General features: G+C 35.3%; 1 protein-coding gene across 6 annotated transcripts in view; it reads right to left on the bottom strand.

The window, feature by feature from the left end:
- The window catches only part of LOC136026702 (brefeldin A-inhibited guanine nucleotide-exchange protein 3-like), a 197,688-nt gene that overhangs the window by 59,556 nt on the left and 112,812 nt on the right, over nt 1-25,320 (bottom strand). For 5 of the 6 annotated variants that reach the window (XM_065703456.1, XM_065703458.1, XM_065703457.1 and 2 more), the window contains exons 25-26: nt 20,457-20,603; nt 16,549-16,675 (exon numbers count right to left, since the gene is read on the bottom strand). In XM_065703456.1, coding sequence (XP_065559528.1) covers nt 16,549-16,675; nt 20,457-20,603 — 274 coding nt within the window. Of the gene's footprint in view, nt 1-1,348; nt 2,551-16,548; nt 16,676-20,456; nt 20,604-25,320 lie in introns of those variants that run through there. The other variant, XM_065703460.1, reaches the window with a different exon arrangement.

Below are 25,320 nucleotides of genomic sequence, written 5' to 3' on the forward strand. Positions count from 1 at the left end.
ATCCACATTATCATTTGCTCCTTTTAGGTCTAAAAAAGCTGCAAATAACCTTCCCCCTTTTCCTTTCCAATACTTCTCTACCAACATTCTCCAAAGTAAAAATATGATCTATTGCACTATGGTTTTTTCTAAACCCTACCTGGAAAGGGGATAACAATTCCTTTTCATTCAATTTATTTCTCTAATCTTGATTTTAAAATCTTGCAAAAAAAACTTACGCATCACATTTCCTTAACTAATTATTCCATAATTACTATAATCCTTCCTATTACCTTTTTTTTAAAAATTAGTATTGCTACTGACAAATCCACTAATCTGGCCATTTCATGTTTTCAGTCACGAAACTGAAAACTGCTGCTGAAGTGAAGGTAGTGATGAGGAAGGGGAAGTCCCTTTCTATATAGAATAAATTATGTTCATTTTGAGGATTAATATTAGGATTTACTTTCCTAATAGCAGCGTAGGCCAGAAATGTTCCCTGGAATCAAGAGGGGTTAAATATCAATTTCAAATTTTTGATGTCTTTCTTAAAGTTTGTTTGTACCCTCTCCCGAAAATAGCCCTCCTCCCAAACAAAAATCCTGGATACGGCCCTGGGGACTATATATCGACTCCCACCTCCACTCTCCCCTCGTCTTTCCTTTAGAACTAATTTTGTATTTACCTGAAGGATCAACGAGAGCTGGGATTTTTTGGCATTAAAATGCACCCTTTGAGGCACTTCCCTTCCTCCCTAACTATAAAATAATAATAGAACCCAATTGTAGATTTTTAAAGCCTTTATGTGCAAATGGTTGGAATTATAAAACAACAGGGAATTTACCTAAGACAGAGAAATTTGTTTAGACCTTAAAAATATTTCGGCTAGCTAGGAAGGGAGGGAGATACCTCAAAGGGTGCATTTGAATGCTGAAACATCCCAACGCTCATGAAGCCTTCAGATAAATACAGAATTAATTTCAAAAGGAAAAGACGAAGGGAAGGTGTAGATATTGATGTTTAATCTGTAGAGCCGCATCCAGGAATTTTATTTTTTTTTGGGGGGGGGGGAGGCTTTAAAAACACATCAAAAATTCAAAATTGATCTTTAATCCCTCTTGATTTCTGGCAATATTTATGACATTGTTATTATGAAAGATAAGAATAACATTAAACCCCAAAATGAGCAGGATTTATCCTGTATAGGTGAGGACTGCCCCTTCCTCATTCCCACCTCCGCCTCGTGGTCGCAAAAACTTTGGAGGATGCTCACTAGATCAGAAGTCAAAAGTGATCGAAGACCAAACAGCCGCAGAGGGGGTGTTTTCTGGGGGATAAACGAAACCTATGGTCATGCTTTGTGAGGACAATATTCCCTGGTTCCTTATGTATGAACTCTCAAGATTCAAATGTATTCTACTGAAACGTCTATATTACATGTTAAATATACATATTTTTCTGCCTTAAACCGTAAAGTAGTTTTCTTGATAAAACTTTAGTTAGCCTTCTATAAATATAAAATATATAAAAAAGTAAGTTATTTTAACTGAAAGTAAGGAGCGATATTAAAACTTGAAACGAACAGAAATTATTCCGTATATGAAAGGGGCGGTCCCCTCCTCAAGGTCTCACTCTTTACGCTAAAGTTTGACTCTTTCTCACAACACTACTTTTTAAAACAATAAAAAACTTTAGCGTAAAGAGCGGGCATTAAGGAGGAGACAGTCATATATGGGATAATTTCTGTTCGTTTTAAGTTTTAATGTCGCTACTTATTTTGATTAAAAAAAAAACTTGAATTTCTTTTATTTAATTCACTATATAACCGAGTGATTACAAATTTAGCCATCACCGGGAGAGACTAAATTCAGATAAGGCATTGTCTTGTTTAATTAATTGCTATTTTTCTTTGTATTTCCTGTAAATTTGCTTCGCCCAATGATATTTTTTTTTGTTTTTGTTTTTTTCTTTTATATGATAATACATGAGATGCCGCAGATATGCCATTTGGATAACCTGAACACACCGTTTCTTTCATTTTACCTCTATGCCACCCCCACCCCCAAGTCAAAATTTAAGATTCATGGGCCCCCTAGCATCATCTCAAAATTTCAAATAGATCTCCAAAGCAGTTCCCAAGATATGCCTAATGCATAGTTACTATTTTAAAAACCTGTGTGTATAAAGGTTCCTTTGGTCTACATTGTTAATTACCGGAAATAGATGCTAGGCTACCAGGGGCTTATAAAGCCAAAAATTTCGATTTGATTAGAGACTAAAATATGTATATTCTTTTCCTCTTTTCCTCCTCCAAGTCAAGAATAATGGTCCACTTCCCGCTCCCAATATTCCATTAAATACAGAAGTAAAATGTTAGAAACCACGTATTCAATTTATCAAATTGGCATATCTGCAATCTCGAGAACTACCATGTAATAGGAAAACCAGTAAAATCACGAAATTTGGGAAATGCAAAGAAACACAGCAATTAGTTAAAAATGACAATACCTTATCTAAATTGAGCGTCTCCTTGCGAGGACTCAAGTTGAAATCACTCTAATTGAGAAACCGCTAAAAAAGAAAAAAAGGAGATCAATAAACCACAAAGAATATCAGCTACCACTATTTCTAGAACATACACAGAGATTTATTTCAGGGGCGAGGAGATTTAGAGAAACAATGTGTAAATTGTGTTAAAAATATAAGAAATATCCGCCAAAGATTTAGGAGGGCAGGAGGACTCCTGGATGCAGGCCTAAATGTTTATATGAGAAAAGAGTCCCACTTAGTTCGGACACGCTTTACAGTGCTTGATTACGCGTAATTTAATTTGACAAAAAAAAAATATTAAGAATATTGATTAATACATAAATTTCATTTTAGGGAGGGGGGGTGACAACTTTGATTCACAGAAACATTTCGTAATCTCAGTATATTTTTGAGCGTCCCAAAATAGGATTTTGCTGCCTTATATTGTAGTAAATAATAAAGTTTATAAAAATGTTATTTTTATTCAAAGAAAAAAACTCAACTTTTTAGATATATTTATTTTTCACATATCAAAATTTTATCAAATTGAAAAGTAGGCTATTAACAAAAATACGATTTACAAATCATTCCTTTTATTGCTTTGTTATCACTATGCAATACACTTTTTGCAGACTTTCATTTTCAAATTATAATATCAAATAGGAAATTCAATTTCAAACTTTCACACTGGAAAAAAAGGTCAGGCGAGAGCATCTCGGTTCCAAACACTTCGTTGTAATTAACTGTAAGTAAGAAGCGACCCAGCTCAATGGCAACCAAAACTTTTGATACCAATAGTTACATTAGATGAATCGCATTATTATGCTGATTACAAATATACAAGTTTCATCAAGTTTAGCCTTGCTCATCAAAAGTTGAGATCCTCAAAAAACAACCCCCTTGCTCATCAAAAAGGAACACCTTGGGGAAACACCCCCTAAAATTCATAAAATCTTTATGACGATCAAACCATCAGATTCAGCGCATCAGAGAACCATACTATAGAGATTTGAAGCTCCTATCTGCAAATTACATAAAAAAAAACTAGTTTTTTTTTTTAACTGAGAGTAACGAAAGACATTAAAACTTAAAACGAACAGAAATTACTCCGTATATGAAATGGGTTGTCTCCTCTGTAATCCCTCGCTCTTTATGCTAAAGCTTTTAATTGTTTTAAAAAGCAGAATTGCGGCAAAGAGTCAAACTTTAGCGTAAAGAGCGAGGGATTGCGGAGGGGACAACCCATTTCATATACGAAGTAATTTCTGTTCCTTTTAAGTTTTAATGTCGCTCCTTACTTTCAGTTAAAAAAACTAGTTCTTTTTATGTAATTTATGAACGTTTTCGAATTAATGGATGTTTCATTTTGGCTCTCCACACATAATTTATTAAAATGAAATTTGTATATTAATTCCTTTTTTTTTTGCTAAATGGCTTTCTCTTAGTTTTGATCAGACGATTTTCAGAAACAAGGGGTGGGGAAGGAGGCCTAGTTGCCCTGAAATTTTTCGGTTACATAAAAAGGCAACTATAAATTTTAATTTTTAACGAATGTTTTTATTAGTAAAAAATATACGTAACTTAAGAACTAACTTACGTAACAAACTTTTATATTCTTAAATTTTTATTATGTATATGAGGGGGTTTGTACACTCGTTAATACCTCGCCCTTTACACTAAATCGTAAGTTTTGTCCCAATTCTTTAAGAATGACCCCTGAATCAGAAAGGCCGTAGAATAAATAGTTGAAATTACTAAAAATACTATAGCATAAAGAGCGAGGTATTCATCTCCTCCTAAATACCCCGCTCCTTATGCTAATGCATTTTTAGGACCCTTCATATGCGTAATAATCTCTGTTCATTTAAGTTTCAATGCTACTCTTTACTTTCAAGTGAAAAAAATTTTCCATGTTTGTTTTTTCATTGCCTTTTTTATAGTAATTTTAGAAAATCCTGCTCCCTTTTCATTGAATTCCTGTTCTCCCATGACATATTTCTCCAAGGATAGATCCTCCCACATAGCCCCCTCCCCTCAACACTTTCCCCCTCCAACCAATAAATTCCGCTGATAACGTCTGTACACTTCCCAATAACCATTATTATATGTAAACACTAGTCAAAGTTTGGAACTTGCAGCCCCTCCCCCAGGGATTGAGGGGGAGTAAGTCATTCCCAAAGACATAGTTATTATGGTTGTTGACCATGCGGAACAAAATGGCTATCTCAAAATTTTGATCCCTTGACTTTGGAGAAAAATGAACGTGGGAGGGGGCCTAGATACCCTCCAATGTTTTGGTCATTTAAAAAGGGCACTAAAACTTTTCATTTCCGTTAGAATGAGCCTTCTTGCGACATTCTAGGACCACTTGGTCGATAAGATGACCCCTGAAAAAAAAAACGAACAAATAAACATGCACCCGTAATTTGTCTTCTGGCTAAAAATACGAAATTCCACATTTTTGTAGATAGGAACTTGAAATTTTTGCTGTAGGGTTCTCTGATACGCCGAATGCGATGGTGTGATTTTCGTTAAGATTCTATGACTTTTAAGAGGTGTTTCCACCTATTTTCCAAAATAAGACAAATTTTCTTAGGCTCGTAGCTTTTGATGACTAAATTTGATGAAACTTATACATTTAAAATAAGCATGAAAATACGATTTTTTTGACGTATATTTAGTATCAAAATCCATTTTTTTTAGTTTCGTTTACAATTGACCCGGTTCGCTCCTTACTACAGTTTGTTACCACGAACTGTTTGAAAAGTGGAATTGTGTAATTTTTCTTTTTTGCCAGAGGAATGATGGCACATGCTTGTGTATTTGTTGCTTTTTTCCCAGGGGTAATCGTACCGACCCAGTGGTCCTAGAATATTACAGAAGGGTTCATTTGAACAGAAATTGGAAGTTCTACTACTCTTTTTAAGGAAACAAAAATTAGAGGGCAACTAGGCACCTTCCGACGTTCATTTTTCCCGAAGTCACTTGATCAAATTTTGAGATAGCCATTTAGTTCAGTACAGTCAAAAAGTCTAATAACTATGTCTTTGAGGATGACTTGATCTCCCATAGTCCCAGTGGGAAGGGCTGCAAGTTATGCACTTTACCCATTGTTTACATACAGTATTGGGTACTGGGAAATATACAGACCTTTTTGAGAAGGATTATTTTCTGGGGGGGGTCAGGCATAAGGGGCTGAGCGGGAAGATCTTTCCATGGAGGAAGTTTTCACAAGGGGAGGGATATTTCTATGAAGAATGCGCCAGATTTCGCAGCATCATTTGAAAAACGATCAGAAATTAATTAAAAAACGAGTTTTGAAACCGAAAGTATGGAGCAACATTAAAACGAACAGAAATTATAACGTATATGAGGTCAATACCTCGCTATTTACGCAAAAGTTTTTTTAGTACTTTCAAAAGAGCCATTCATTCTAAATAAACGGCCTTAGAGATCAGGGGTGATTCTTAAAGAACTGGAACAAAATTCGAACTTTTTGCGTAAAGGGCAAGGTATTGACTAGAGGTCGAACCCAATCATATACGCAATAATGTCTGGTCGTTTTAAGTTTTAAAGTTGCTACTTAAAAAAATTGGTTAAATTGAAGAAACAAGTTTTTCCAACTGAAAGTAAGAAGCTATATTACAACTTAAAACAAACAGAAATTGTTCCGTATAAGGGGGGGGGGCTCTCCAATCCTTCACTCTTCACACTAAAGGCTTTTACTGCTTTATAAAAGCTCTTTATTCCAGACAAACGGCCCTTGTCTTTTAAAAATCGTTCTTAAAGAATGGGGACAAAAAGTCGAATTTGACAGTACTGACTAAAATTATGAATAGGGTACCTTTCAACTATGCTGAACAAAATGGCTATCTCAAAGTTTTTTATCAAATTACGCAAGAGGAAATGGGCCATGGGAGGGGGAGGGGTAGTTGATCTCCAATCTTTTTGGTCACTTAAAAAGGACATTTTAACTTTTAATCTCAGTTTGAATAAGCTCTCTCACGATCTTCATGCATCCGATCTTCTGACAAAAAAAGAAGAAATAAAATTCACGTTTCTGCATATGGGAGCTTGAAATATCTCCAGTAATGTTCTCATGATACGCTGAACCTTATGGCACGAATTTCATTTAGATAGCTTGACTTTTTATTGGTGTTCCTCCCTTTCAGAGAAACCAGGTTAACTTTCTCATGCTTGTAATTTTTGAAAGACATCGTTAAACGTAATGAGTTTCATATATTTGGAATCAACACAAAAAATTCAAATGCTTTGATGCATTCATTCTTATCAAAATTTTATTTTTTAAGAATTTCAGTTACTAAGGGGCCGAAACGTTCCTTACTTACAGTTCGTTACCATGAACTGTCCGATCAAGAGCGTTTACTAGTAGCGTTGCTTAAGTTTCTAATACTAAATTCTAAATACTTCTGCAATACTTAATTGCCTGTCAAGGCACATGTGTACGCGTGAATTTTTTTTAAAGAAGTCTCAATAATGACAATAAAAATCAAAGTTTATAATTCAGATAAATTCAGGATTTCTCTCCGCATACGTGACTGTGTCTGTTATACCTCATTTTTAAAGTTCTTAATAAAAATATTGACTCGGGTCTTGTCTTTCCTGTGTGTTGTTACCCTTCTTGGGAGTCCGGTACATTCCGCCTGATCCCTCCCCCCCCGTGGAAAATTCTACCCTGGAAAATTACACCCCGTGGAGAATTACTCCCCGCGGACAATTTCTTTCGAAAAACTCCCTCCTTCCATTAATTTCCCCCTAGAAAATTCCATTGGGCTGCTCCATTTCGGATGTGGGGGAATTTCGCACGGAGAAAGATTTTACACCGGGTGTATTTTCAGGGGGGAGGGTCTAAAAACCGGTTCCCAAGAAGAACAATAGCCTTTGTGGGGATAATCATTCCCTCAACATGTCCTGAAAATTTCAACTTAACTCCCGTTAGCCGTTACTGAAATATCACAGATACACCACTTGAAAACCTTGGATCCATAAAATGTCTTTTGATTAAGAGCAACCCCCCCAACATGGCCTGAATGTTATAGCTTAACGCTCTTAGCCGTCTTGAGATACTGCAGATTCCCATTTTTGACAATCTGGATGTACATAGTGTGTTTCGATTTAGTTGGACAACCCCATCGACATTCCCTAAAAATTCCATTTAATACCCTTTAGCAACTTCGGACAACCAGGATCAAACACGCCCCCTTTTCCAATAGCAAAAAATATGTAAACAATGGGCAACTTGCATAACTACCTCACGGGCTATGGCAGGTAATATCATCACCAGAGGCCAAGATATTGGACTTTACAGCTATTATAAAAAAAATGGCCATCTCAAAAACTTGCTTGTATGGTTTTGGAAGAATGACGGCTTAAAGGGGCTTGGAAGGGCCTGGTAGCCCTCTAATCCCTTTTGATTCTTGATGGGGCAATGAAGATTTGGGTTTCCAATCGAGTGAGAAAGTTTATTCCACAACTCTTTCCACACGCAGTGGCCTGGGGAGAGAAGGAAAATGAATAAATAATCCATTTAGGCCTTTAACGTAGGCGGAGCTATTGCCCTGCCTACGATAGAGACATATTCTATATAATCCCCGAGCGTTCAGTAGACAACCAAGTTAAATCTAGCCTATTTGTGTGAATCAGATGGGGGGGGGGGTTAGGTTGGAGAAGCTTGGGGCCAAAGAACTTCACTTCCGCACTTTAAATCATACCGACTGAACATCCTTGCATGACTATGATAAACAAGCTTCAATAATCCCGCCATTTGTAACATATGTCTTAAATGTGTTTTGATTCGGGCATATTAGTATTGCATTTTCGGGCTTAGAGCAAGGGCTGCAAGGGCTGCTTATTTTCGGGCTGCATACTTCAGCAAGCTCAAATCCCTTTGGGCTGGGATCGAATGCAATTTTTGAAATTTGCCGATTATTTGGTTTGCATTGATTTAGGACAATAGTACTCCATTCTCAAGGAAATTATAGAGATATAAAATACTGTCGGTCAAAGGGCTCTGTTTACAATGTATAACTAACTATTAGTCTCGATCCGATTGGAGAGACGAAATTGAAGGCACCTTGTTTGAGTGTCTCGAATCCTTAATCTTATGGTCTGGAATGATTAAAAATATTCAAAATCAAGTGATGGGAGTAAAAAAAATTACAGATCCTAACTACTGTGGAAAATAAGTTAAGAACCTATTTTCAGGTAAAACAAGCTTTTATAAATAATTTTTAGGTGCAAAAGGGATATAAGTTTGAAGCTATAACGAAAAATTGTCAGTCTTCTTTTCAAATTAATTAAAAAAAAAACATTCCAAAAAGTAAGTGTATAAAAGACAAGTAAAGATCCATATTAAACTGAAGACCAGCAGAAAAAAAATTCTTTAATAGATTCAAACTCAAAACGACCACAAATTACTATTAAAGAGTATATGAAACTCAAAACGAACAGAAATAATATACACCTTCCGCCCCCTTTCAAAATCCCTTTAAAGTTTCAACTTAATACCCTTAACCGTTCCTTAGATATTGCTGTTGTGTTCTTTTAAAGACAAATCATGCATATAGTGTGCTTTGATTTTGTTTGACATCCCCCCAACATTTTTTCAAAGTTTTACCTTAATATTCTTAGCCTTTTTGGAGACTTGGGATCAAATATGCCCCCTTTTCCCAATTGATTTAAAACTAAGTTTTTTGAGGGAAGTAAAGAGTGAAGTTGAAATCAAAAACGATAATCACTATTGCTTCACAGTCTATCTAACATATATCAACAAAGATAGTACAAATAAACCAAATAATGATATTTCCCTACGTTTATAGGATCAAAGAAAACTAGCGCTTTACTGAAAACACAGAAACCAAGCATAAAAAACAAGAATGTTGAATTATTAGTTAAATTGAGTTCCTAGCCTAAGAATATTACCGTGAAGCTGATGAAAGACAAAAAAAGCACCTTGAATCCAACCCCTTGCCGCTTAGGAGTTGGAGAAGTGTAGGCATATGGTTCTGAAACCACTCGAAGTTGTATCTTCAAAGAAGGACTTCTAATTATTATGTTTACATATTCATATTTTTTCCTTTTTTACTATTTAATAGACAGAATAATCCTATATAATAATATAATATATATCTATATATATATTATAACAGATTAATAATAGAGAAATCATAGCACTAAGAACCTATTAGCATTTTTTGTGTGATATTTTTCTGGTTGTCAGGTTACTTCCCTACTTAGTTTTATTTATTGCTATTCCTCACCTGTGTGTCTAATGTTTTGTGACGTTTATCAGTGGGGAGGGGAAGAGGTTTGGTGAAATAAGTTAGGCATACCAAAATTTAGCTTAGGTTTTGAAACCTTAAAAATCTTCTTTAGAAAAATAGCTATTCTTTCCTAACCGTTGACGTTGCCCACTTCTAAAAATCGTGTACGCCAAAACTGGCCAAAGGAGGCCAGAGTATATGCCAAAAGGAGGGGGACTGTAATTTCCCTGTCTAAGGTTTTTGACCATGTTGATTCCAATGGTAAACATTTCACTTTGATCTGACACCCTTTTCGAGGGTTTCCAGACTTTTTTTTCGAAATCACCATTAATTCCTCTTCGTAATAAAGTTTTACTTTTAAGACGAAGCAAAATAATAGGTCCAATTCTGAGTCAGTGTCAGATGGCAATTTGTTTTCGGGTTTTTCAAAACGCGTTTTTTAACTTTTGGTTACAATGGGCTGTGGTTCGCTCTTTGTTAGGTTGCAGCTCTCACTGCAACCATGATAGCCAACCTTATATATGTACAACAGAGCTTATACAACTTGCAGCACTTGCCTCAGAGGCTGTGGGGGTTAAGTCATCCCTGAAGGTAGTCTTATTTGACTTTTCGACTATTTTAAACACACTGGCTATTCCGAAATTTTGATCTGATATCTTTGGAGGAACGGCAGCTAAAAAGGGAGTAAGAGGGGGACTGGTTACCCTCCAACCACTTTTTACCATCCTCCTCAACATGCCCTGAAAGTTTAAACTCAGTACCCTCAGCTGTTCTTGTATTGCAGATACACCTTTTTGATAAACATGATATACTTGGTATCTTTATATTTAGTTTAAGATGTCCCTCAACTTTCCTCAAAGTTTTACTTTTATATCCTTAGTCTTTTCGAGCACACCTAGGATAAAAAATCCACCTTTTCCTGATGGTAAATCTAGCATATAAAAAAGGGCAAATTGTATAATTTAGATTCCTTACCTTGGGGGCTGAAGGGGCATTGCCCCTCCCCCCGGAGGCGCAGTTACAAGACCTTTTGACTATTTTAAAAAATCGTTTTTTAAAAATTTTGATCAGTGATGAGGAAGGAGAGCATACAAAAATAGCAAGGGAGCTGGGTCCCCTCAAATCCCTCTTCAGCATCTCCCTGAAATTTTACCTTGAAAATTTTCCATGAAATTTTGAACTTAATACCCTCACTGGTTCCTTGGATACTAATGATATACCCTTTTCACAACCAGCAAACACATAGTGTGTTTTGATTGTGTTTGGCAACCCTCTCAACATTTCCTTAAACATTTACTTTAATAACCTTAGCCTTTTTGGAGACCCACGATAAAACAAGCCCTCTTTTCTAACAAAAAACCTTATATGTTAACAATGGACAAAATGCCTAATTTATAGCCACTACCCTGGAGGTTGAAGGAGGTGTGTTGACCCTGGAGACATAGTTGTTTGACTTTTGGACTATATTGGACAAAATAACTATCTTAAATTTCTGATTTGATGCATTAGGGGAAAAAAAGCGCAGGGGAATGATTCCCCTTTGATCACTTTTGACTCTCAATTAGGGTAACAAAACTGTTGGTTTCCAATCGAATGAGCCTCTTACACAGTTGACACGATTAAAAACCTTATATGTTAACAATAAGCAACTTGCAGAATTTAAAGCCCTTGTTACAAAGGTTGGGGGGATTCAACCCTGGGAGCATAGTTATTTGACCTTCAGACTGTTTTGAACAAAATGCCTATCTAAAAATTTTGACCAGATAAATTTGAAAAATGGGCGCAGGAGGGGCGGGAGCGTCCGACAACTTTTGAAAATTTAAAAGGGAAGGAAAACTTCCAATTTCCAAATAATTAAGCCCTCTCCAAAGTTTATACGACCACCCCTTTAAAAAAACCTTGTATGTTAACAATGAACAGCTTGGACATCTTACAGCCCTGCCCCAGAGGCTTGGAGAAGGGAGGGAGGCTCTGTAACACCTAGAATAAACTTTTGGACAATTCTGAACAAAATAAATATCTCAAAGTTTCGATCGGATCTATTTGGAAGAAAGGGGCGTGGAGGCTGGTTGTCCTTCGATCTCTTTGGACTCTAAGAAAAAGAGTTAGAACTTTCAGCTTTCAATTTATTGAGCCCCTTCCAAAGTCTTTAAAACCACCCCTTCTGTAGAAACCTTATATGTTAACATTAAGAAACTTGCATAATTTATAGCCCTTCCATAGGGGCTGTGGTGGGTTTATCAAGCCCGGATACATAGTTATTTTCCCTTTGGATTATTTTCAACAAAATAGCTATCTCAAAATTTTGATCGTACACATTTGGGCCAAAAAGCACGTAGGAAGAGGGGTACTAGTTGCCCTCCGATTCCTTTTGACTCTTATGAAGGGTGAGGGAACTTCTGAATTCCAATAGAATGTATCGCCTCCAAAGTTTTATGCCAATCCCTGCTGTAAAAACCTTACATGTTAACAATTAGCAACTTTAATAACTTACAGCCCTCGCCCCAGGGGCTGAGGGGAAGGTTTTGTTAAACTTGAGATTACAATTATTTGACCTCCGGACTATCTGAACAAAACGGCTATCTCAAAATTCTGACCAGAAGCATTTGATAAAAAGGGGCGTTGAGGGGCGGGGGTTCCCTCCGATCAATTTTGACTCTTAAAAATGGAACTAGAACTTTCATTTCAAATCGAATGACCTCCTCCAAATTTTATACGATCAATCCTTGCATAAAAACCATATATGTTAGCAATAATCAACTTGCATAGCTTACAGTCCTTGGCCCAGGGGCTGTGGAGGGTTTGTCAACCCCAGAGGCGAAGTTATTTGACCTTTGGACTTTTTTCAAGTAATTGGCTATCTCAAAATTCTGATCGGATGTATTTAGGAAAAAGAGGGTTTGGGGAGCTAGTTGCCCACCCATCAATCGTAAAAATTTCTTTCAATTTCTAATCGAAAGAGCCCGTTCCGAAATTTATGCCACCACCCCTTCCATACGAAGTGCCTCTCGGAGAAAAATTTGAAGCCTTATGTATCTTTACAATATGCAACGCTATAGCATTGCCTCTTACAAACCAATATTTAGGCAAAAAAAAAAATGTTCCGGCCACTCAACATAATACTCGAGGTCCCCTTACCCCTTGAAACACCCCTCCAACCTATCCTGAGGTATTAATGTTACGCTTGGGGTAAACATACTGTCTTAACACACTGTTAATACATTAGTACTACTACTGGGACTTATAGTGCTGAAATTTTTTAAGTAGATCAGATTCACACATTTGCTGGACACCACGTCTTCTTAACCTAAACTCAGAGTATGAAGTCCCTTTGCCTCCTCCCTATCCCAAACACAATAAAATGTGTAAAATTAGAATAAACAAGGCACAGACGATTCTTGTAGTTGAAAAAAGTTGGGAAAAATAAGAGCATAAGTCAGCGAACTAAGATTGGAATATTAGAAACTACCATCATGGCATTGGTAAAGTGTGGCCTGAACTCGATTGCTTTGAAAGGCTAGGTAGATATATTAAATGTTTTCTAGAAGAATTGTCTATGGATAGTTTAAGGTACTCGTGTGACAGTTTTTATTTTAAACAATAAGGTGCATGAAAAATGAGGTCCGATCTTACTTGGTGGTGCTATGATGGTGATTTAAAGAAAACTAGTCATAATAGGGATAAGAATGAGGCTTTGGGTAAATTGGAGCAGAGGAGGAACGTAAGCAAAAAATTAAGCAGTTCATAGAATTTCGAGGAGGGGTTTGGGACCTACGTCTTCTAATAACCTTTTTGTCCTGTATCCACCTTGCGGCTCGTAACCTTTTCTAGTTTTCAAACAAAAACCTTTTTGGCCGTTTTCTTTATCCGTGTGGCTTGAATGGTTATATGCAATGTTGTATTTTTATCCATTTTGAATATAAAACAATGCATAATTTCTCAATTAATTAATTTCTAAAAGCCAGGCAATCTACTTCGTTCTTAGCGTCAAACAACCCCTTTCAAGGCTTTTGGTGTTTTCAATTCTAATTATGCATTTAAATTCTTAGAAAAATTCGTATTACTTCCAAATAGAAATTCCAGGAACCAAATCTTTATTTTCTTTTAGAAAATTTTAAGCAAAATTATCTTTTGATCATTTTGAGGCGTACAGTTTGTATATTTCAGTTTGAAATTCTTATCAGTGAAATAAAACTATTACACATGGTCAAATTGAGTAAGCTAGTTGAAATTTTCTAAGATTCTCAGAAAAAAGAGCATTGGGTTACACATTTGTCTCTTTTAGGAACTTAATTTAGATTTTTGTCAAAACCATCCGTCGATCCCACTTACCCAATTACAGAAAATTAAAATAAATGAAAGAGATAGGAAGACCCAGGGAGGTAAGGAACGGTTTCAAGATAAATAGTGTATTTCAATGACTTCGAAGATTTTATTTCAATTAAGACCGGCTGGCTCGGTTGGTAGAGCATGAGAATTTCATTTCCAATTCCCTAAAATTCTATGTTGTATCAAATTCTATGTTGTATCAAGTCATTGAAAAATTCTTTTAAACATTCTTCATTTCTGTTCTGCAATGTCGCTTGTTCATGAGATCTATATACTTTGGTGATCTTTAAAACCACAAAATTAGATATTCCATAGAAAAGACAAAAGTAATATTCAAGGAATAATTGATTTTTATTTATTTTTTGGTTACACCAAATAATGGTTGTAATCAAGAAAGAATTTTGTTAGGTGACAGATCCTGGGCGTTGTTCCGCAACACCGTAATACTAAAGTAATAAATTATACACCTTAAGCAACCACAGTCAATATAATAAATTTCGGTTATGGTGGTGAGCAGTGATGGACTGTATTGAATCAGTTCATAGGGTGAAAATTGATGCGGTTTACCTCGGCGGCGTGTGCGAATGAATGGTTGTACTTCGTCTGCCTTTATGTCACGGCCTGTGCCCTTTTTTTGGAAAAGCCCCAAACCTACATAAACAGTCCAATTGTCCATCATCTGTAATGATCCCTTAAGCCTCGAATAAAATACAATCATACAGTTCATTTGCTCTTGGTTTACATTCTTTTTGGTCTTTTGTGTGCGTGTGTTTTTTTTTTTTTTTTTGGTGACAAGAGTTTCGTTGGCCAACGTTCACGAGCACTATCAAAAACAAAATCTCAAATTATCACAAATGTATTAAAAAATTATTTATCTGTACCGAGATTATTACGTAAAAGAAGATTTTCAAATTTATCTTGCAAATTACATATTAAGAGATGCTCCAGATTCTGCTCAGAAAATTTTGCGCGACTGTTCCAAATATTGAAATATTATAAAAAGGGAGTTGTACTTCTGTCAGTAAACAATTTCAAGAAAAACATGCCTTCAAGATGTCCAAGTAGATTGGGTTCCAATTGCATAATTCCAGAAAAATTTGGGGGGGGGAAAACTTTAAAGAGACATTTTGATCAAATTATCATATTATTAACAAGAAACTGGAAGAGCGATTCAAGGAATGAAATTGACCTAATCTAAATATAATCTTTAAAACCAAAAATTAGGTAACCCTTTTTTCCTTTTTTTTTGTTAGACTAAATCCTGGTTGCAATCAATAAAATTTTTGTCTGGGCAACCACATATATATACGACCATCTCTTTTAACCACCTTTTTTGTCTTGGTACCTACTAGAACGTTTACAGCTTACATTAGCTTACATTATTTTTTCCAGGGGCTTCGAGGGATCATGTCATCCCCAGAGGCTTTGATATTGGACCTTTCAACTATGCTGGGCCAAATGACTATCTCAAAATTTTGATCAGTTGTCTTTGAACTAGAACCTTTTAATTTCTTCGAATGAGTTCTCTCCAGATCTTTTAGGACCATTGACTTAATACGATCACCCTTGGGAAAGAAAAGAGGCAAAAGAAAAACAAATAAACACGTATCCGTGATCTTTTTCTGGGAAATAATCCACATCTCTGAAGATTGGAGCTTGGAACCTCTGTACGGTTCTCATATATGCAAAATCTGATGGTGTGATTTTCATTCAGATCGATTGACTTCTGGGGGTATTTCGCCCGTTTTTCAAAAAGCTGACAAGTTTTCTCAGGCTCGTAGCTTTTGATGAGTAACATTGAACTAATTGTTAGCAAAATTATAGGGCCGATAGATCATTAGTGACAGTTCGTTACCACAAAAAGTTTGACATTACGACTTCGGTTATGCCGTCGAAGATTCTTTCGATCGTTTAAAATAGATTTCTTGCCGTTAAGAGTTTTTTGGTTTTATTCTACCAACTAGCCTTGATTTTCCGTCCTACAAATGAAATTTTGGAATTTTGAAGAGATCTTGTCAGCAAAATATTTTGAATTTCAATCCAACAATTTGAAGATTTGAAGTTCCTAACTTGTCTATAACATTTCCTTAAAAGCAACCAATATATTTTAATCATTAGGAACGAAAATATCCATGATAAAAATAAAGGATGGGCGAGGAAATTTCATACTGATATCAGAAATATGAAAATACCAAGTAATTTGATTTTTCTCAAGACCACTGCAACGTTTTCTTAACGTCCTTGTTTCACTGATTCAACTTTGTAAGATAACGAATTTTCTTTGAAATTATATTAAAAAGTTTTAATCGAAAGAGAACCGCAAAATCACTTTCTCTATCTTTGAAACGGAGGATTTCTGGATGTTTCTTTCATTTTTTTTTTTTTTTTTTTTTTTTTTTTTGAAATAAAGAATTACTAGGAAGCTTACCGAAAACAGGAAATACCAATGCTCATTCCCGCTTCTTGTCCAGATGCAGATGCTCCTACCATGACTATTAAAAAGTCTCTTAGCAGAAAGGGCAAATGGCTCGAAAGTTGACCTTGCTTTTCAGTGTCTAATAAACAAAAAGACCTTGATAAAAATTATTTTTCCACATAATTTTTAATTACGAAAACTCCACAGAGCTTAGACCGAAAGCTAGGTTAGCATAAAAATGAAGAAAGGGAAACATGCGTTCTCTCACATATTATTTTATAAACGTATTATTTCACGCGTATATTTAATAGAGAGCATGAAATATAAAATATTCTTTCTTTGAACATGTAAAATATAAAACCCAAGTAAACAAAGATACAAAAGTAAGAAAACAAGAAAAAACAAGAGCCAAGAGCTCATATGGCACTTGTGACGAGGTCGGAAGAGCCAAGAGCCAAGAGCTTCTTCCCACCAAGTTTCATTACGATCTCTTCACTCTAAGCGTTTTCCAAGATTTCTGATTTCCCCTAATAACTCCCCCCAATGTCACCGGATCCAGTAGGGATTTAAAATAAGCGCTCTGAGACACGAGACACTTCTAAATATCAAATTTCAATACGATCTGATAATCCGTTCGTAAGTTAAAAATACCTCATTTTTTCTAATTTTTCCGAATTAACCGTCCTTCCACTCCCCCCCCCCCAGATGGTCGAATCGGGGAAGCGACTATTTATAATTTAATCTGGTCGGGTCCCTGATACGCCAGCCGACTTTCAGCGATCGCTATATTGATCACGTTTCTAGTTTCGGATCTTCTTCATGTAACAATTAACTGTGCCCCGGGATTGGACCCGCACCCTCAGCAAGAATCATACCCCTAGACCACAATCCATACTTAAGAAGAACAATCATTTGTTTTATAGGCAGATAAAATTCTCCTCAACTATCTTGTTCGCTCACTCCCTCCCAGATGGTCGAATCGGTGGAGAGACTATTTATAATTTAATCTCGTCTGGTCCTTAATACACCTGCCAACTTTCATCGTCCTAGCCTATCTGGAAGTGCCCAAACTAACAAAAGCGGGACTGATAGACCGACAGAAATTGCGATCACAATATGTCACTTGGTAAATACCAAGTGCCGTAAAAAATGCTACGATTAACACACCACAACACTAAGCCGCCTGAAACCAACATAGCTGAACACACTACTGTTGCATCTCAGCCTACTAGCAGCTTTACCCTTTGCTACTTCCCATCAACATTATCGTATTCTTTCATCGTTTTCTTATAACCATCGGCCTAACCCAACCGAGGACGTCTTGCAATATACGCAACTAGATGTGAAACTTGAATTCTGTCTACAACTCCTTCTCAGCCCAAATAAAAATTAAAAGCTTCCTTATTCATCATAACTCCTGTTCCTTTCTGCTTTAACGCCTCACCTTTCCTGTTTAAACAGGTAAAGTCAATATTACCTAACTTAACGATTCCTAGCCCTTGGACATGTTCCTAAAATCCTAACTTGCATAATTCAAAACTTCTAAATTAGTTAGCTAAAACGTTAATACGGTAATAATATTTCAGCTTCATAGCGTTCCAAGTCATAATTTTCTATAAAAAAAAAATAATAATAAAAAATAATTGCCCTATTAGTAAAGGTCAAAACAAATTTTCGTTCGATTCGATGTGCATTGCTTAGCCCGTCTTACGACCAGAGATCAAGGAGTCCAAGGGAACGATAATAATAATGATAAGGCGAAAAACAGAAAAAAACCAAAGTCAGGAAAGGCAGGCCTACAGTCTGCTTCTATTAGACCGAAGGGTTAAAGCAAAGCGATTCTCAGGATTTGATAAAGATCCTAGACCGAATCGGATTTTTTTTGTTTTGTTTTAGCTCTGACTTATTTTTATAGAATTTTTGAAGCCTTACCGATGGAAAGAAGATGGAGCTAGGGTCATGAAAACATATTTTTAACCCTTATTTGGGCTGTTTGCTTTACTGAGAACTTCATTCACTTAACAAAAAAGGATGGGAGAGGAGATAAAGGTATAAACTCGAACATGCTTTCTCATTGCCCTGATTTTCTGTCTAGAACGTACTGAGTAAAAATTCTTGATTTTTGTCGGTCTATTATATTCACGGATCAATTCAACTTTCAGTGTTAGTGGGAGCCTGTTCTTCCAGACTTTTACTCGACTTTGTTCGGAAAAGTTCTATTTTCCAAATCTTAATTCAAGTTAAAAAGGAGGCTCAACATGATTAAAAAAGATATATATACAGGGCTTACTAATTTTCTTAAGAAGCAAGAGATATAGGAATATAGACTGACCCAATCGATTGAGCGCACAGAGGTCTTGCCGCGACCTTTCCGCTTTTCCTCACGATGGGTCAAAAACGTGTTCCAATGGGAATTTCTAACACTCTGTTTACGCAGTTTAGGCACAGTAAATCAGAATTTTGGTGCCGATTAATCCTTCCCAGAATTATTAACCGTGAAAATTGACTCTTACCACATGTTAATTCTTTATCAATTTTATTTATGACTCATTTTAATTTATTAACCTTGATGCAGCACATGCTGTTATAATATTTTTGTGTTACTATTTAGTTACTTTCTGTTTTTAATCTTTATTTTGTGTCTTTCTTTTTTTTAGTCATGACATGCTCATATTAGCTCCATCTACTGTAGTGAATAAATATATACTATATACCCCCCCCCCCCCACAAAAAACAGCAACAGTAGACCTAAACAGGAATCGAAAAAAAAGCAAAAGTTTTTTTTTTGGTTGGGAAAGCAAAGTCGACTAGTTTTTGGGAGAGCCATGGAGCTATAATAATCATTTATCTCCGGAAATGAAAAACCCATACTGAGGCACACTAAGCCTCATTAATTGACAATTTGAAGATGGAAATGCAGAAAGAAAAACCAAATTTGAAAAAAAAACTTTACAATTTTGTTTCTTAAATGAGAGCAAAATCAACCCAAAAAGGATTCATGAGGCGTAAGTCTAACCATGCTGTGATTTCGTCAATGTTATGTCTTAAGGTTGTAAATGACATCTTTTTGATTTCCACGCTATCTACAAATTTTGCATTCCACAGCACAGGTTTATCAACTAAATACGTATCTGGAGGATTAGATAAAACTCAAAGAAGTGTGCACGTTTACACTCAATGTAACTGTATTTCTTTGGTTCGCTTAACAGTGCTCACTATGTTTCAATTTAGTTTCTGAACAAGCTTGAACCTATCAGTTACGGCCCATGTAAAATTTCAATAGCAATTTAGTAGTCGTAAGTAATCGCATTCGCAAGTAGTTGTAGTCACAATAACAAATAGTCGTTGTCGCAGTCATAGCAGAAGTAGTAGTGGCAACAGTACTAGTAGCAGTAATAATATTATTCTTAGTAACAGTAGCTGTAGCATTAGCTGTAGTAGTGAAAGCAGTAGTAGGAGGATATGCAGTAGTACCAATAATAATAGTAGTAGTATGCACATAGTGTATCTTTATTTTGTTCAAGATTCTCTGAAAGTATGACCTTAATAGCCTTTGGCTTCTTGGAGAACCTGTGGCTTTTAAACCTGTCAGTTACGACCCTTAGATGTCATTTGAGACCCTTAGGTAATTCATAGGATTATTTGAAAGTTTGTTTCCTCTCTCAAGTAAAATTTTAGTATGTGAATTTGATAATTTCATGCATAACAATATAGTTATTTGGATCTTATTTTTTAAATAAATAATTTTTTTTTTACTTAAAATTGATTCTTCTGGTATATGTTCTCTTAGAAGACACATGTTTTTAGGCTGCGTTAACACGACAGACATGGAAATTTTAAGCCAGGAGTAGAAATATATTATATTCGAACTTTTATTCTGCACCAATACTTTGCACCAATAGAATTCATATAAATATTACCTTTCTTTTCGGCATACATATGAACTATAAGTTCAGAGGTTTGTGTTGCTATCTGCTTTGATAGTTGGGAGCTCATATCTTTTTGCAGAGTCTTTTGAAGGGTCGGTAATAAGCAGAATCGAAGAGTTGAGGAGACTAAAACATATTCTAAAAGAAAGCACATTTCAATAGAAAAGAAAAGTTTGCCTAACACTAGCTGCAACAAGTAATTGGAAATATTTCGAACGAAAAAGAAAGTAGGATGGCAAATAAATTGCTATTTATTAACCTATCTATAATCAAATAAAATAAAGCTATTTCAATTAAAGCTATATCAATAAAGCTATATCAAATAAAGCTATTTATAAACAAATAAGACATATTAAAACTAAAAGTATTTAACATGAAAAAATAATTAACAGCAAGAGAAAAAATGGAAAACAAAAAAATAATCTTATGAAAAAATAGTATTTTTTTTGTAGTACAGTAAGATGAGAAACCAAAATTGTAAAAAAAACTGTTTTTCTTTTGATAATTCAACAAACGTTTGCATTAATAAAGGGTATAGCCTAACCCAATCGGTCAGCACCAAGAAAAGGCAGGTTAAATCCTATACACTATCCACAGAGGACAAGGCCGTGAGCAATTTGTCCAATCTTCGACTACAAGTAACTGCCATTTTAAATTCAAATATTAGATTAACTGCAACAAGATAATTTGCATCGAGAATTTTTCTCCTAAAGTTTGATTAATTTGAAAAGCATTTAAATAGTTTTATTTTTAATACTAAAAGATAAAGTTGTTCAAAATTTTTAATTTTTTAATAAGACACTAATCGCAATCTAGCCTTTTGAAGAGTTTAAGAGGCACGGCAATATCCCGATTATTTGTGATAGTTTCTGTGTGCTTAAATTTGGCTTCATTGTTCGTTGTAATTTATGTTCACTTTAGGTTTCATTTGTTCAGTCACACCAATTTATGTATATTTTTAGTTTGACATTTTACATAAGCTAATATATGCTCTTTTTAAGTTTTCAATTAGCTCTTTACTTTTCGTGGAAAAATTGCGGTTTTTAAAACCAATTTATGTTCGTTTTTCAATTAACACACAGTAATTTGTCGTGTCTGCATTTCAAAATTTACTTTAAATCCACTTTCAGTGATGTCAGAAAATTGTTCGATACCAACTGCGCCGGAAATAGGAAGCCATCTTGTGATAAGCTGTTTTTGTTTCATGACATCCATATTGCAATTGTAACCTCACACTTGTAGTTACAGGCTTCAAAACCTCTGATTGCCAAGGGGACTATGACGGCGCTTGAGCCCCAGAAACCTCCTTTCCACCCTCCAATCACGGTCTCTAAATGACCCCTGAACGATCATGATTGGAAAGAGATGCACCATACATAATACTTACAAAGTTGTAGAGGAGGAGGGGATAAGGTCCTGCAATTACATAAAGGGAATTTTTGACAATTCTGGTTCCAAGGTGGCATAATATTCCCACCACCTAATATCCATCTTATTTATGAAGTATAGGCGAAAGAGGAATCGCTCATGGTTAAAGGCTTAACCCATCGATTATACCCCCTAAATGATCCCCGAAAGATCAAGGGTCGAAAGAAGAACAAAAAGCCGATAACTGTAAAGCTAGAGAGATTGGGGAGAAGGTCATGCCAAAGGGTTTTGCAATCAAATAGCCCAAGACCTCTGTAGAATCCTGGTCCCAAGTAGAGGTATGTCCAAAGTCACATACGTAAATTTCAGGATAAAGGGACTTTCACCCAAAACTTAAATATTGATTTTCCAATCACAATATCCTACGGCGTCGAAACGGATAAAATGGGCTCATAATTCAGAAATTAAAGGGGGAAGAATTGGTTCAGGTTCCTGGGCCCTGCAGTTACTAAAAAAAATTGGTATCCATGTTTCCAACGAAATGCATCCATGAAGCCTCTATTTTCCACGACCATTTTGTACATTTTTCATTATATAGAATTTTTTGACATTATTTTATAAAACAAGCATATTTTTTTATCGATTCGACCGTTCTGATTAAAAATGGCTATCCTGAAATTTTAATCCGACGTTTATGCGATAAAAAAGAGCGGTGTAACGGCGGTTGGTTGCCCTTCAATAGATTTGACCCTTAACATGAGCACTAGAACTGAGAATTTGCAGTCTAATAAGTCCTCCCCTACTTTCTACGACCATTTGTTCTAAATGATGAGACATGGGAGGCAAAATATATGAAAACATATCATTTCATTCAGTTTAATATGAATTGTCTTTGGACACCAATAGCTCCAATGTAATAAATTCTTTCGAGTTAAGACACTCAACTTATCCTAAAATCACATTTTTCTACAAGAAAACAGTTACACTAGGCATTTTGAAATCTTGCTACGTTTCCCATTTAGTTTTTGGTACAGTTTCTTTCAACTACTTCCTCGTTGTCGCTACGATTTTGACGAAGACAGCACCAAACCAGCTTCGACATCATTATGGGGTTTATCAAGGCCCCGAGAAAATTGAGCTCGAAACTATTTTTCTTTTTACTCTGCAGTTCCGGTAATGGGAGAGAGGCAACAAGCCCACCTTTCCCCCAAAAATGTCAAGCCTTTACGATTTTCCTCATTTTCTTACTTTTCACAGAATTCACCTATTTCTTAATTTTTTTTTCTCGGATATATCTATTACATATTACTAAAAATTACAAATAAATTTAAAGACCTCAATAGGATAGAATGAACTGCCATCAAAGCGTTGTTTGTCCGGAGTCTATCAACTTTATTGACATGCGTTTCTTATATTGCTTAAGAAACTTAAGACATTACGTACGCGTTTCTTACATAAATTCGTAACCCACAAACGTATCTTGTTATACGACCGTTTGTAGCTAAGTTTAAAACTAAATTTTATTTATGTATTAATTTATAGAATACTAAATAGGAAAAAAGGATCTGACAGGAAAAGATTCAATAGGTCTAAATCTACCCCAATCCCGAATTTAAACATTTAAACGTAAAAAGTCTTGAAATATAGACAGTTTTAACAACAAATTTTATACTAATATCGTACCTCTCAGGATTATTTAAGATTACAAACGAAACCAAAGATGAAATCGATAGAATAGACGGCTGCATTAAAATTAGGTTTATCCGAGCATCACTTACATACAAAAGGCAGTCCAAGTCTATACAGCAGGGCTGTCACCCCTAGTGATTTATCACTATTTCTGATTTTAGATTTTATACGAAGATTACGCTTAAACAAAAAAATCACCAAATCAGCACACATATCACTATATTATTGAAGAAAATCACTAACTCGACCAAAAAAACCCACTAAAGTCTAGTAGTTTCTTGCTTCACTGGGTGGCAATCCTGTTGTACAGTACTATGAGATCATTAAAACTGTTTCTGTACTATTTTATAGTACATTAAAGAGGGACTTAACTAAAGCTATAGACTAAAAAAAAAAAAAAAAAAAAAAAAAAAAAAAAAAAAAAAAAAACTCTATAACAAGGAACTAAACAGAAAGCATAATTAACTTACGTCTCCATTGAAACAAAGAAAGCGGGGAAACAATTTGTGCAGTCAGCCTATAAGCAGAAAAAAAGACGGAATAAAGCAAAAAGCCAAATTAAAGACTCAATAAAGGCAAAGGAACAGAATTTTAAAGAAGCAAGAAAAAAAATATCAAGAATTGGCAGAGCAAGAATTTTTGAACAAGGCATATGCTTAAAAATTAATTAGTAATTACAAGATTCTAATAAAAAAAACTCATATTGAAAAAATATGTATTTAGCGTGGGACGTCAATTATTGTGGACACACCAGTAGCATTAGTAACATGAAAAAACAGCACCAGTTTTAAATTGATGCATTGAAAACTAAGGAAATAGAGAGGGTCTCTATGACTTGTTCAGAAGACCTTAAAGACTGTCATCACGATTAACGTTCGTTTATATAGCGTAAACCTGGTAAAATTTCCTTCGGCTTTTGCAAGAAATTAAAAGGGTAGAGAGGGGACATCTGGGCTGGTTTGAAAACGAAAAATAGGTAGAAATAATATTTAAAGACATAAGAACTTGGAAAGGAGATAGATGTGGGCATAAATTCTTACGAGTTAACACTCAGCTTATCTTAAAATCATATATATCTACAAGGAAACTACCAAACTAGGCATTTTTGACATCTTGTTACGTCTCCCATTTTGGTTTTTTGTTACAGTTTCTTTCAATAATTTCTTCGTTATTGTTACAATCTTGAGGAGGAGACCAGCCTCGATGTCATTATGACGTTCATCAAGGCCCCGAGGAAAATAAGCTCGAAACTATTTTTTATTTTCCTCTACCGTCCTAGTCGCAGGAGGCAACAAGCCAACCTTTCCCCATAGAATGTAGAATTAACATAGAGTATGGAGCATAAAAAAAGGGAATTCCTTCTACCTTAAATTTTAGAAGGCCGGTTGGGTGATGTAATCATGGAGATAACCAGATCTTTATAAATGTAAAAAACATGATAATGTCTTTTAAGCCATATTTGATTGTGAAATTTACTTTATCCCTGAAGTCTCCAGAAAACAAACTCATATAAACCAGAAGGACGAAAGTAGACACTACTTTACGTCACATAAGATAAACGGCACTCTGGAGATAACCAATTGCATTATGCTGGATTCGAACCGAACAACTGGTTATTCTGCATCTTTTCCAGATTTCCTGGAAATCATTCTAGAAAAAAACTCACTAGAGATCCCAAATTTCAATTTTATTCAAATCCCGAAACTCTGAATTATATAGACATTTAAAGCTTGGCCCTAACACAATACTGAAACATTTTAAACTGCAACATTGAAATTAAACATTTTTAAACTATCAG

This window comes from Artemia franciscana, chromosome 4 (genome assembly GCF_032884065.1).
Source record: "Artemia franciscana chromosome 4, ASM3288406v1, whole genome shotgun sequence".
Taxonomy (NCBI): domain Eukaryota; kingdom Metazoa; phylum Arthropoda; class Branchiopoda; order Anostraca; family Artemiidae; genus Artemia; species Artemia franciscana.